This window comes from Kogia breviceps, chromosome 4 (assembly GCF_026419965.1).
Source record: "Kogia breviceps isolate mKogBre1 chromosome 4, mKogBre1 haplotype 1, whole genome shotgun sequence".
NCBI lineage: Eukaryota > Metazoa > Chordata > Mammalia > Artiodactyla > Physeteridae > Kogia > Kogia breviceps.
In genome coordinates, this window is record NC_081313.1 from 135213578 (window position 1) to 135227310 (window position 13733).

The following is a 13733-nucleotide window of genomic DNA, read 5'->3' on the forward strand; positions in this document are numbered from 1 at the left end:
TAATTGGATAAAGCATGACGATGACACTCTGCATCAGGGAACGGCTACTAATTGCTTTGTTAGCCACGCAGGCTCTCCTGGCACAAAGCATGCTTGGCTCCTGACTGTTACTGACCAAACCATTTAGGACTTTCAGCTGCTGCTTCGGCATGGGTGGGTTTATTTGCTGCCCACAGACTTGTGGGGAAAGCAATCTGAAAACTCTACAGGTGGAAATAAAATAGAAGAGAGATTAATGTGTTTCCTTAGTGAAGTCCCAAGTAGTAACTTCTTCTATATCTATAATATGTATGTATGTAAAAATTTCTTTTTCTCCTTTTTAAAAAACATACTGCTAATATATTACTCTGAAATATACAGGAGTTTCACAAGTTTTCACTTTAGTGATTTGTAAAACTTGTTAATTGTTCCGAAAACAGGTTGCTTTTCTCTAACTTTAAAGCAGCAACAAAATCCAAAAATATGGTCATGGATTTCTTAGAAGATATTATTAGGCAAAGTTAGTGTTATACTGTATACAACAATTGCACAGCTAAAGCTGAGCTGCACTCTTCAGAATAAAATGAGTAAAATCATTTTGAAAAGCATTAAAAAAATGACCTCCTTTGTATTACTATTTTTCCAGCCATATCCCTATTTTATCTTCCCACAATTAGCATGTTGTTAGGATGAATTTTCCGTATTCTGTTCCATGTGATTCCAGCAAACAGGAGACAGGAAGATGGATCTCAACCAATAGGCCAACTACTATCTATAAATCATAGATTTGCATCTCATATCTGTACTTGTTTGGACTATGCTAGAAATTATTCTTAAAATACTTAATATATATTTTGCCTTTCACACACAAGCCTACACTCTGTTAATGCAATTTATATTTTTCTTGTTCTTAAAATTCATTGGTCAAAAGTATTTTATGATGCTGGTTGATGTGCTTTACTGCTGATGTTCTTTCTATTTTTTAGAAACATAAAAATAGCAAAAAATAAAATTCTCAAGCCACTGAGGGCAAATGATGTTTGTACTGCATGGCAAAGAGGGAAGAGCCATATTCAAAATGTCATCCTGCTAATGTTACAGATGATGGTTTTCCTGGCTGCCTATAGATGTGTAATGTGTAAGGGGTATTGTTTGTTTACCAGGCCTCCATGACCCTATTACACAAGCCTGTCATCTATTGTGTGGCTAACAGTCTTTTAAATCTGATGCTCTTTAGGGGGCTTTAGGAAAAAAAATACTCACTTTCCACACCATCCTATTTCTCTTGATTTCTTGCCGATTGTAAGTGGAAGTTGGGATGTGCTGAATTTGCACCAGGGGTGCAAATGCAGGCTCAATTATAAGCATAAAATTAGAGTCTGTTCACCATTAATCAGCCTGGCTAATTGCTATGCACCACCATTAACCATATGGTGTGAAAGACAGCCTGCTCTCCCCAAGATGAAATTTCTTCACTGCAGACATGAAATAGTGAGGGCCCTGGATTTTAAAATAGGTTGTTTTAGATATTTAATTTCTAAACAACTTTCTGCAGTGCCTTCTATCAAGGCTAAAGGCACAATAAAACTTTGCATTTATGTCACAAATGAGGTATATTTATAGTATGTTGGAGCTACGGATGAAGGAGACACAGAGAATTTAGATAGACAGGAAAGGGCTTGGGATGATTCTGTTTTATTGTCATCAAAGAAAAAAGAAAAAGAAAATAATAAACACCAGGGAATTGTGTATTCGGTGGTTACAAATTTTAAAAAATCAGTTTTGTTCTGTTGAGAGGGTAACCCTACTGCATGAGCTGTCTAAAGGACTTACTGCCATGGGATTGTTATTACTGTCTCTCTTTGAGACAAAACCCCTTTGACTTGATGGCATAAAACTCTTTCCATGGAATTCTGGGAGAAGTTCTGTATTTTTGGTAAACTGGAATTTATTATACCAATCATCATTATGACATTTTGCTAATACTTGGTGATTAAACTCTTAAAAAGTATGGCACCATGAAAGATTTTTAAAAGCAGGATTCATTCCACAAAGCATTTGATTATAAATGCATCTCCACATCCTGTGTTTAAAAAGTGAATGGAAAATAGGAACTCTGCTTGGTAGGTGAGTCCCGTTCCCAGCCCCTCAGGCAGGCCAAAGCAGATTTTCTCCCTTTCCAGTGAACAGGACAATTGCAGGGGATGGGTGCTGTATTTAGGAAGGCATTATTTTCCCACTGTCAGTGCCTAACCTGTTGTGGACCATGAGCTCCCAGGGTTAGCCTGGTCCCTTTGATATGGCTTGTTCTTCCTCCTCTTTGGCTGGTTTATTCTCATTTTTTCCTTCAGATTCCCACTTTAGCATCCCTGGTCGTTGGCCTGAGCAAGGTCCCCTTATTATGCATTCCTGTAATATCCTGCACTTTTCCTTCATAGCATGCAGCACATTGTAATTGTGTGTCCAAGGCCTGTCTTTCTTTGTTGGACTAAGAGCTCCTTGAAGACAAAGAAGTTACCCAGTTTTCCTCTGTTTTAGTTGCCCATGTGTGAAATGGGGAGAAACTATTACTTCTCTCATAGGGTGGTTGTTAAGATTAGATACTGTAATCCCGATAAATGCTTATTGTGGTACCTGACACATAGTAAGTGCCGAATGTCTATTGTCATTATTAATAGTAGCAGCAGTAGTATCAGTATTGATATGAACAGAAGCAGTGGATGGAAGTAGTGGGAGCAGTAGTAGCAACATCTGCAGTGCCTGGTTAAGTACCTGGCACAGAGCTGCTCAAAGGGAAAGATGGTAAGAGAATATTGAAAGGAAGGGAAGTATCTACTAAAATGTTAACATGCTTTCTTCATTCTAGGTGTGCTGTTAAGGACATTTGCTTTCATTCTTTTAGCATGTACTATGTGCAAAGCACAGTGGAATGAAGAGCCAAAGAGGACTGGCCCCTATAGTAGGAGAGCTGACAGGTTAGCCTGGGAGAATGAGACCCATAAAACAGATTACTAGACAGCACTGTAGAAAGGGTAGACAGGGATAAGAGGTGAGGCCAAGGACCACAGCTGCTCAGAGAAAGGAGGACATACTTGCAGGTGGGTTTTAGCTGCAGGGATTGGGAGGAAGGTGAGACAGGACCCGGATTTTAGAGGGTGCATGAAGGAGCGTTTTGGTCCATTTGTTGGCAGTCCAGGCAGGATTTCTCTGGGGAGAGGTCTGCAGATGGTGGGCCTTTGGCCTGAAGCTGGGCAGAGAGCCAGGGCGAAGGATAACCAACTTCTGGAGTCTTTTCTCAAAGGTGCAAAGTAAAACTATGGGCTTACATGGTATTGACAAGGATGGGTGAATAGAAAGAGAAGAGGCCATGGATACGTTCTTGGGAAACAATCTCATTTAGTGTGTTCGAGAATTAGGAAAAAGAACCTTGAGCATACAGAGCATAGAAATAAAAGGAGGGTATTTCAAAGGCAGGGAGCCGTCCATGTAATAAGTGGAGGGAGATCCAGATAAACTTGAATACTGAGAAAAGCACCAGAAAGTCACTGGTGAACTTCAAGAGAGGACATTCAAGTTGGTGCTGAGGCCCAGAAGCCAGCTTTTATGGGGTCCAGGTGGCAAGGAGTGAAGGCAACTCTGGCAAGGGGACAGGTGGACAGTGAAGAAACCAACTCAAGAGAAAAGAAGGAGTGTGCCTTTTTTTAAAGAATGGAAAAACTTAAGTTGGTTAACTGAGGGAAAGAATGAGCTTATTACTATTAATCAGACTATTCAGATAATTCAGATAACTCACATATCTCATTCTCTAGCCACTTTGGCTAAATGGGTAAGATAATCTTGCTTTCTGTTGTAAAGCTTGGAGATGGAGCTGATGCTTTCCTCCACTTGAGAGAACCTCTACTTATGGGAAGAAGTTCCATGTCCCTAAGATGCAGATCTGCAGGCCTCATGACCAGGAAACAAGTATATGTTTCTTGCCGTGAATTATGAAGCCATGTGTCAGTGCATTAGAGATATGCCACCTGTGTCATGCTGCGAAGGAAGAAACTCACAAGCTTACTTTTCCCTGGACTAGCTTGTCCGAGGGATGTACAATCTTGCTGGGGAAAGGGCTGCTCTTTTGAGTCCACAGTGTATGTAGCACTGTGGGGAGACCCAGGTGCTGGGTCCCCACTCCAGTGATGGGCCACATTGCTCTCCTGCCACTTGGATTGCAGGTTGCGAAGGGATGTGAAATAGTGGGAATCCTGCTCTGTGACAAAGCAAATGAGGAAACTCCAAGCCCCCTGACAGATTCCTGCTTTAGGAAGCAAATGCCAGGTCTGTGCCTGGTGCAGTGCCTGACAAACACAGTAGGAGTCTAAAGAACAGCATTTGAAGGGATGAAGATCCATCAGTCACACAGTAATGAGGACGTGATTAGCACTGTGATTTCTTCTGTTAACCTGGTAACTTTTCCCTTGAAGTGCTTTTGCATCTGTTGTTCCATGTACTGTATTGTTTCAGCCTGAGACCTCTCCTGCCTTAAACACAAGTGAATCTGTTCTCCCTTCATTCTGTCCTTCTTGCTTAATGCCTGCCCTGTGTATGGTGGTGGTTGGTACCCACCTTTCTCAGTCCTTCTGAGTTCAGTAGAGGGACATAGGGAGCAGTTCAGCTTGGAGCAGGGAGGAAAGAGAAGGAAGAAAGACCATCACAGGGAAGGAAGACAGGTCCTTGCCCTGCTTGGCTCTGGGTTAGAACTAGGGAGCTTCAGGGGGTTAGATGCCAGCTCAGCCTAAAGGAAGACCTTCCTTCCCCAATTTGCAGTTGATTTTTAGTCTTTTAATAGGAAAATAATATTGCAATACAAAGCAGAAGACTTCAGGAGTACAGAAATAAAATATATATCCTCTATACTTCCCCACTTATTCCACTCCTTATAGGCTATTTCTTTGAAGTTTCTATTCATTCATTCAAAAACTACTTCCAGAGGGCCTACTGTGTGCTGCACTCTGTTCTAGTTGCTGGGGACTCAGGGATGAACAGAAGAGTCTAAGACCCTTGTACTCAAAGATAGACAATAACTAAGAAGACAAATATAAAATATAATGTGATGAGTGCTAGGAAGAAAAGTGAAGCAGGACGAGGGGCTAGAGAGCTCTGGGGGTAGTCAGGGAAGGGCTTTTGCAGGCTGTCACTTTGTGCAGAAATTTGAGTGAAGTGAGGGTGTGAACTGGCTTGTGAGACTATTTGTCTCTTCCCCTCACTCCCTCCACCTCTGTCAGTGTTTCCTTTTTTTTTCCTAGAAGTAGGACCATACCGTACATACTATTCTGCAGCTTGGCTTTCTCAGGTCATAATATGATGTAGACTTCTTTCTGTGATGGTGTGTACAAACCCACCTTCGTTCTTTTTAATGCTGCACACAGTTACATATTTACATGTATATATGTACACACACATATATGTGTATGTGAATATATTTTATTTATTTATTTTTATTTTTTTTTTCTTGCGGTACGCGGGCCTCTCACTGTTGTGGCCTCTCCCTTTGCGGAGCACAGGCTCCGGACGCGCAGGCTCAGCGGCCATGGCTCACAGGCCCAGCCGCTCCGCGGCACATGGGATCTTCCCGGACTGGGGCACGAACCCGTGTCCCCTGCACCGGCAGGCGGACTCTTAACCACTGCGCCACCAGGGAAGCCCTATGAATATATTTTTTAAAGTGGGCTTAAACTGTAGACACTGTTTTGTTGCCACCCCAGACGCAGAGCAGAGCCCAAGAATCCCGTTTTGGGGATGATGACTGCGTGATGCAGTGACGTGACTTGAGAGGCAGGAAACCTGTTGGGCTATTTTTCATACTTTGTATAAGGTTTTATAAATGATAAATGACCTCCAGCCCTTTAGTCTGTTTTCCTTTCTTCATTATCCCTATTTTATTCCTATTCTATTAGTCCTTCTACACTTCTGTTCTTCGCATCGGCTTTTTTCCCTGGGTCCCTTGGGGCACAGCAGAGAAGGGTGGTTCTCAGGCTGTGCTTCAATTCAGCTGGCTGCACTCCAGGGCATTTTTATTTTAAGGGGATGAAGAAAGTGCTTAAGGCACAGGGCAAATCTCAGGCCTAGTGTGGCCCTTGCTTGGGGAGGTGGTCTGGTGTATGGGGTGGGGTGGAGGTGAACGTTCCTTTCCTCAGCAGTGTCTGCTCAGAGGGTCAGCTTGGCTTCCTCTATCTGCTACCTTCTTATTTTCTTGGATTGTATTTTCCCCAGTACATTACATTCATTCATGAAGTCATCCAATCCACCAACCAATATTTGAGCTTCTCTATTCTGTCCCAGGCCTTATGCTACTCCTTAGGTAAATAAAATTGACAGTGTGTTCCTTTATGAAGCATATGATTTAGTAGGGGAGGGAGTGGGAGGAGACAGTGACAAAAAAATATGCAAATATATATGTAAGTATATAATTTGCTTTGTGTTTCATGCCCTGAAAGGAAAAACCAGAGGAACCTATCAAGTGTCAGGGCCAGCTTCTCTGAGGAAGGAAGGAGCCTAGAGGCTGAGGCCCAAAGAGGGGGTAGAGGCTGGCTAACTAGTCAGGGCTTGGATGAGGAGCAGTCCAGGCCTGGAGGCTTGCCCGGACCTGGGCCTGAGGTCAGACTGAACGTGGCCCATTAGAGAGATTGAAATTGGCCAGTGAGGCTGCAGCTTGGCAAGTTGGAGGAGAGTGACAGAAGACTGGGAGGTGGTCTGGCCATAAATGTATTCTCAGTGTGGTGGGAAGCCATTAAAAGGTCTTGGGCGGCGAAGTGACACAGTCCAATTGACATTTTGAAAAGATCACTCTGTCATGGGGCGTGAAGAGTAGAGACAGAGAGACCAGGTGGGAGGCCACTGCGGGAGTTAAAGCGAGAAGTGAAAGTGACTTGGATGAGGGTGATGGCCGTGAGGAGGGAGAGAATCAGATTGTCTTGAGATGTAGATTCTAGTCTGAAATTATCATCAGGTGAGTTGGAAGAGTCCCTGGAAGGCATTCAGTCCAAGCAGGACAATGGTGAGGGTTTGACCAATGGAGATTTGCCCAGTCACTGTTTTGAAAAAGAAAGGAACAAATGGAAAATAGAAAGGAGAGATAGGCCTTCCCATGCATTGCTTTTATCCCTGGGTAAAGACCTGGGCTCTGTCCATGGGCTGCTTTTGGAGACCTGAGCCCTCACACTTAGAGGTGGGTACCACAATTGCCGCATGTTACACGTGAGGAAACTAAGACTCCAGGAGGTGGAATACCTTGCTCCAGCTGCCACAGGCCGCTCGGATTCCAGAGTCGGTGTGCTTAACCACTGTGCTCTTCCGGCAAAGCCCTTGAGATGTAGGTGCAGGGGAGTAGAGTTCAGGGAGGATGGAGTTTAGTTTGTGAATTATTATTATCATTATTATTATTTGTATGCATTTCAAAGACTGTACTTCTCATTCCCTGGTTTCTTCATCTTAGGGATTGGGATCCTTTGGGCTTTCTATCCCCAAAGTACTAGTATAGCAGAACTCAGGCCTGGAGGAAATAGTTTCCTCTGAATCAGAGAAGGAAAGGCTCTTAAGGGAGTGGCATGGTTTTTAGCTGGGGCTTTGACAAAGGAGATACAATTCTTGCTGTTGTTTTCTGAAGATACGAGAAGCAAATAGAATGAGCACCAAATATGGAAGCTGATTCTCTTTTCAGAGATATAGTTACAGCCAGAAGAGAGACTTGCTAACTTTGCTGAAAGACTCCCTGTGCAGGCGTATATTTCTGGGTCCTGAAAATGAAGTTCAGTGTTTGTTTCTCTCTAGTAGCTCTCTAAATTTAGGCTCTATGATTCACTAAGTCGAATGAGTCTGTGTGTATGTTTGTGTGTGTGCATGCGTGCTTGTGTAAGTGAGAGGGAGAAAAGTGCATATTTTATTTGTGGTGCAAGGCAATGTATAATGCTTGGAAAACTCCCTCACCTCCTTGACTGATCAGATACGTGCTTTTATAATGTACCCTTGGGTATAGACTGGCCAGTGGACACATTTCTTATTTGCAGACAAGTCTCAGATGGATAGTTTTCCATTGACCATGGGTAGTTTTCAAAAACCCTAATTTTTCACTTTGTAGAAGCATCTCAGTTTAAGAAAAAACTGTCAACTTTAAGGTCACACGTGGGGTGGGATTTTGATAGTAGATGCTTTTCTTGCCCACGTCTGCCTTTTCTCTGACCTAATAAAGAGCGTCCATTGTCAGGCTTTTGCCAGGCTTTGGAGCAACTGTCCTAAATACTTCCAGGAAACTTGCACAGTGACCAGAGCAGGGCACAAAAGCCAGAGGATGTGTGGATCTCTATTTTCTTTCATCTTGCCTCTTTGTCTTAATTATTGTGCTGTACTTTTATTCTTACATTCTGAACATGGTTCAAAAGCAAACAGTTATAGTTTTAGGATTTGGGAAAGGTTGTGGTTGAAGGAAACGTCTCCCATAAAAGAGGAAGGAGAAGAAAAAGGAATCCATTTAATACAAGATGACTGGAGGGGGAGAAATCACTCATACCTCATTATTGACGCGTTCCACACAATTAATGTGATCTTGAGGGAAGAGTGTTTAAGCCACCCACAACCCTGAATATTCTCATTGGGTAGATGTAATAATAATGCATTTCACAGTGAACTCTTCCAATCCTGCGGGCAGTGATGGGAAGACCCCATCTTAGGGCTGTCAGTCCTCGCTCCGTGGGAGTCCCTCTCCCTCCCTCCTTTGTGCAGGGAGAGGTTAAGCCTGGCCATTAACCCATAGGTGACCCAAATAGAACGTTCTGTCTCAGGGATCCGTTGATTGCCAGGTATGGCTTTGTGGTAATTCTAGCATTTGCAACCCAGCAATTTGAACCTTCTATCTGCCTAAATGATGATTTTACATGGTAATGGTTGTACTAAATCCTCTTGCTTTTCTCCATAGCCGCTGTTGTGACAAGAAAAGCTGTGGCAACCGAAATGAGACTCCCTCAGATCCAGTGATAATTGACAGGTAGGGACCGCTCTACTTTCTCTCGGTTCTTTTTCCTCATTATAATGAAACACCTGCCTTGCGTGGCTCATGGGTGAGGGTTAGGAAAGCATGTGGCCGAAATTTGCCTGTTGGTCATGACTTCAGCTGCGCCGAGCTATTGCGATTCCTGGGAAAGCCATATGGGATGTTCTTTGGAGGCCTGTTTTCTTGGATTGCTCCAGTTTTGTGTCTGATTCACGCTCCTAAAGGCATATTTTCTTCTTTCTTGACTTTCTGTGGCTCAATGCTCGCGCTGTGCCAGGAAGCTTCAGAAATAAAATAATAATAGTTTGTGATTTATGAAATGTGGTTGGGTGCTTATAAATATTTAACTTTTATTTGAAAAATGTTTGAATCATTATCACTTTTAGCTACAGTAGTTCTGTTGGAAGCAATCCATCTACATTTTAAGGTTTTATTTATGCATAAAAGCAGTTTTAAAGAGATCTGTGAACCAAGATTTTCTACAGTAATTTCCCGTTTGATTGTAGCTCATGCTGCCTTGTAGTTGATTAATTTATCCTGCTTGTCTTAATTATTGTGTTTTTAAACAGATCCATATTACTAATCTGACATGACCAAGTAAATCACTGTAGAACAATAAATCTGTTTTAGTTGTTCGGCGCAATTTTGAGTCAGTGTGTGCACAGATTATGCAAAGTTGCATTCCAAATATTCGTTTTACATTTTAATTATTGAAATTCATTGTATGGAAACATGTATGATAAACCATTTGTTACATAGCATTACTCATTGGGAGTTAAATGGCCTGGAAGGTTTATAGATACTGTCAGTTGTCAGCTAGGACAAGAGCTAGCACCCTCCGTTAGCTGGAAGAGTCTTGCAGGTAAGACTGACTGATCCCTCATTGAGGAAATCAACAGCTGAACAAAAGTCCCTTTTGGGGTTTGGTAATAATGATTTTTGACACCTCCCCCCCTGCCCCCCCCACCCATCTGTCTTTCCAATTCTTTACTTTTTGGAGGCTTGCTCTGTCATTTTTCAGTTGACTGAAAAAGTGTTTGCTTTACTGTAATTTGTGACAAAACATCGGTTGTTGATTTTGACTTATGTGATTCTTCAGGCTTAAAACTAATTTTGATTGCCAAGTAGCTTTATAAAACTTACATTTCAATCAGATATTTTAACTAAATATCTTTCACTAATACTCACCAAAGACATATATCTTTGCTTGATAAGTGAGGATTAATATCTTTGATTCAAAGTTAAAAACATCGTCGGTTTAGTGTGTAATGAAGTTGTGTGCTGCCTATAAAATTAGCATAGCATGTTTATCTACAAAAGCAGACATGCCATTATGTAATTTCTTTTTTCTGCAATGGCAGGTAAATCTTCAAATGAATAAGATAAAAAACAAATATAACCTTTATGTTGTTTGTTTCACTTAAATACCTCTCTTCAAAATGCCATTTGTTATTTTATGCAGATTTTACTCTTCTATCAAAAAGAAAGTGTTCTGATCAAAGGACCAGCCCAAATATTCCCCCAAACTTTGAAACTATCAACATTCGGTTCTGCCACACAGTTTCTTTTGGTTCAGTTGATGACAAGAGCCTTACTTTGCCACCCGCAATGAAAACACTTTTTTTTTGCTTTTGAATGGGTTAAGCTTTTAAGTTCTTGGTTTGGTTTTAAGCCGTGACTCTGATATAGAAGGTTGATATGACTGTGGTTTGAATAACATTTGATTTTGACCTGTTTCTGTGGGTTGCGATGGCATAAGAAACTTGACTCAGCAGCGCTGTAATTAGCCCGGCCCGTGTTTTTGAAACAGGATTGTGTTACCTGGATTGCATTAGTGTGGCTTCTATTGTTGCCGCCTTGCATCTGTCCCAGTAGGGTACTTAAAACCTTTTCTTGGCTGGGGTAGTTCAAACAATTTAGGCAAAATAAGTATGCACTTTATACTGTCGGTGGCTTTAGAGATATTACTCATGACATTTATCCTTTTCATTTTTTCTTTTTTGGTTTGACAAAGTAGAAAACGGTGTTAGCCAATCTTGGTCTCTTAAAAGAAGAGCACTTGAAAAACGTCTGAAACCCAGGGTATCTGCGTGAGTCCCAACATATGTTTATTTGCTGGCTGTTGCCACTGTCTCCCATGAACCGTCTTTTCAAGCAGTGATGCCAGCTGATATGCACAACCCCATTTAGCTATTTTTATTTGCATCTGAGTTTTCAGAATTTATTTGTCCTTCAGTCTGCCAAAGGTTTTAGAAGCTCCAGTCCTGTCTGTGCTGATATGTGAAACTTCCATTTTTAACAACAAGCGAAGAGAATAACAACAGGAAAAGAACTTACACAAGGAAGGGCAAAATAGAAAAGATTTTTCAATTCCATAAAATTGCTGCAAAGGAAAAAAAAAAATGATGACAACCGTGTTTGAATTTCATACTTTCCAATTTGATTCTATATTACCGATTGCATAATATCTGTGTTACGTGCTTAGGGTTTGATTTGCTTTCAGATTTATGGATGCGAATCCCTGCATATTTTGTAAAAATAGGTTATGGGGCCTGCATTCAGTAGCAATAGTAACTGTTTTTACAAAATGCATACAATGTGCAATTATAGAGCTGAGGGTACAGGCAGTCCTTGTGTTAGGATTTAGCATAGGTTTAACACGCAATCACCTTTTGGGCACCAATAATTTTTAGTTCCCTTTGCTTGTCCTTCGGATTTTGGAAGAACAGTGCTATTTTTATCAGTCAAAAGACTTTTAGCAGTGGTTATTCAGGAAAACTATTTATAGGATTGATAGAAGAGGCTTTCTGGTCATACGGCAATGGTACAGGGTAAGCTATTTCTGTGTTAAATTTTGGCTGTATTTTTTGCTGCCGGTGATTTGGGGACATCAGGTCAGCATACTCTATCAAAAAAGTGAAATTAACAAAATCAGCAGTTATATACTGTGATTTAGGAAATGTGTTTCTACTTTCTTCTTTTATATTAGCGTGTGACAAAGTAAGAAAAATATGACCCCAACTCTTTTTACGATTGTGACAATTTGTCAAGTCACTTCAAATGAGTTTGGAGGAAGATTTCTGTAAATGTACAAAGTGGGCATCTGGAGTTGACTGCCAGGTTGTATTTCTGCCTAATGCCAAATGGCTTGATTGAGAATTATAAAAAAACAGGCTGTGCCCAATGATCTAGATATCTGGGCTGTGTAGACATGGGAAAAGTCAAATGTGTTATGTTTAATACCTGATGACCAGGAGCTGATGACAGCAAATTTCATTATCATTGAGGTAAAGGGCTATGTGTGGTAATTATTGTTAAAGTAAAAAGCAAAAAATGACTTGCAGTTATTGGATTGAGGTGGAGATTGATTTAACATATTCACATAGCAACTCATATTTGAATTTAAAAGGTGTGCAATAAAATTCATGTTTAGAAATTGAATAAATTGTAGTTTTATTAAAACATTGGATATCCTTATGTCCTAACCTTTTTCCTTGGAGTTATCTTAGTTCAATAAATAAAACCTCATTAGGCTATTCCCATTTCAACGAGTTTATTAAATTTTGCAGGAGTAATTAGCATAAGCTGGGCTAATTTTTCTGGAAGACTAATGAGGGAGGTTCTTAATTAGGTTTACTTTGTAAGAATCAGAAAAGATGATAATGACAAAAGTCACATAGGGTAGTATGAATTGGGAACCCAGTTTTTCTGAATTCATAAAAACTTCCATTTTCTATGTGGAAACTTATTTATACATGCTTGAACTGAATATATTAAGTGTGCAGACTGTTATTCCTTATCTAGTTAGTTAGGATTACTGTGCATTCTAGATTTGCTTCACAAAACTCTTTATTTTCCTTTGAGCAATGACATGGATGAATACAGATGGTCTTACAAAAACATTTCTTTCTCCGAAGTATGCAATAGGATTCCTTTCACATAGAGCCCTAAAGTTTCTGGCCAGATTTGTGTCACTTACTTCCAGTAGGGCAGGATAGGGGATGGCTCAAAACTTGATTGTTTGTTTGTTTTTTCAATTTAAGATCAATGTGATTGATGAAATAGTTGGATCACTAAGCAAAGGGAGAAAATAAGAGCCCAGTTCTTCATTTCTTTGAGCTGTGGATCATGAGAATTGACAAGTGGACTGTTTTCTTTTAATAGATAGAAATAATAAAGGATGAAATTCCTCCTCAAATTATCTTCTCCTGTCTTGTGTGAATTTAGACATAGTCCTTTCGGGATATAATGTGGCCTGAGTAACTGGAGAGTTTTGGGTCCCTCATGGCCAATATTAAAAACATGGATTTTTAAAGCCTGCCAACTAATATCCCTCTAAAGATTTTGGGTTTGCTTATTGCAGCTTTAACAGATTTGTCTTTCTTTTCCATTTATAGGAATCTCTGTATCTACATTTGAGATGTAAGCCCTGACATGCAACATTTTTAAAAAAATACATGAATTTTGTAACATGAAGAATTTAGCCTGTTTGGAATAAGCTCTTTAGGCCACACTTACCCAAGGGTCTCCTAAAAAGAAAAAAAGAAGTGTATATTTGTTTTTTTTCTAGGATTTTCTAAAGACCTTTCAAAACTAGATCACTTTCACCTAGGTGACACTAAATGTGTTTTCTTTATGATTGTTGTCTGAAATAGAATGTTCAGGCAGGAGTGAAAATATTGTAATGGCCATTTTATCTGTTGATTTACGTCAGGGTTGTTCAGAG

The 13733-nt window shown here is 40.5% G+C and overlaps 1 protein-coding gene across 6 annotated transcripts in view; it reads left to right on the forward strand.

Moving 5' to 3' along the window:
- EBF1 (EBF transcription factor 1) overlaps positions 1–13733 on the forward strand; it is a 399420-nt gene that overhangs the window by 20456 nt on the left and 365231 nt on the right. For all 6 annotated transcript variants that reach the window (XM_067031999.1, XM_067032000.1, XM_059062921.2 and 3 more), the window contains one exon: positions 8933–9001. In XM_067031999.1, coding sequence (XP_066888100.1) covers positions 8933–9001 — 69 coding nt within the window. The remainder of the gene's footprint in view (positions 1–8932; positions 9002–13733) is intronic.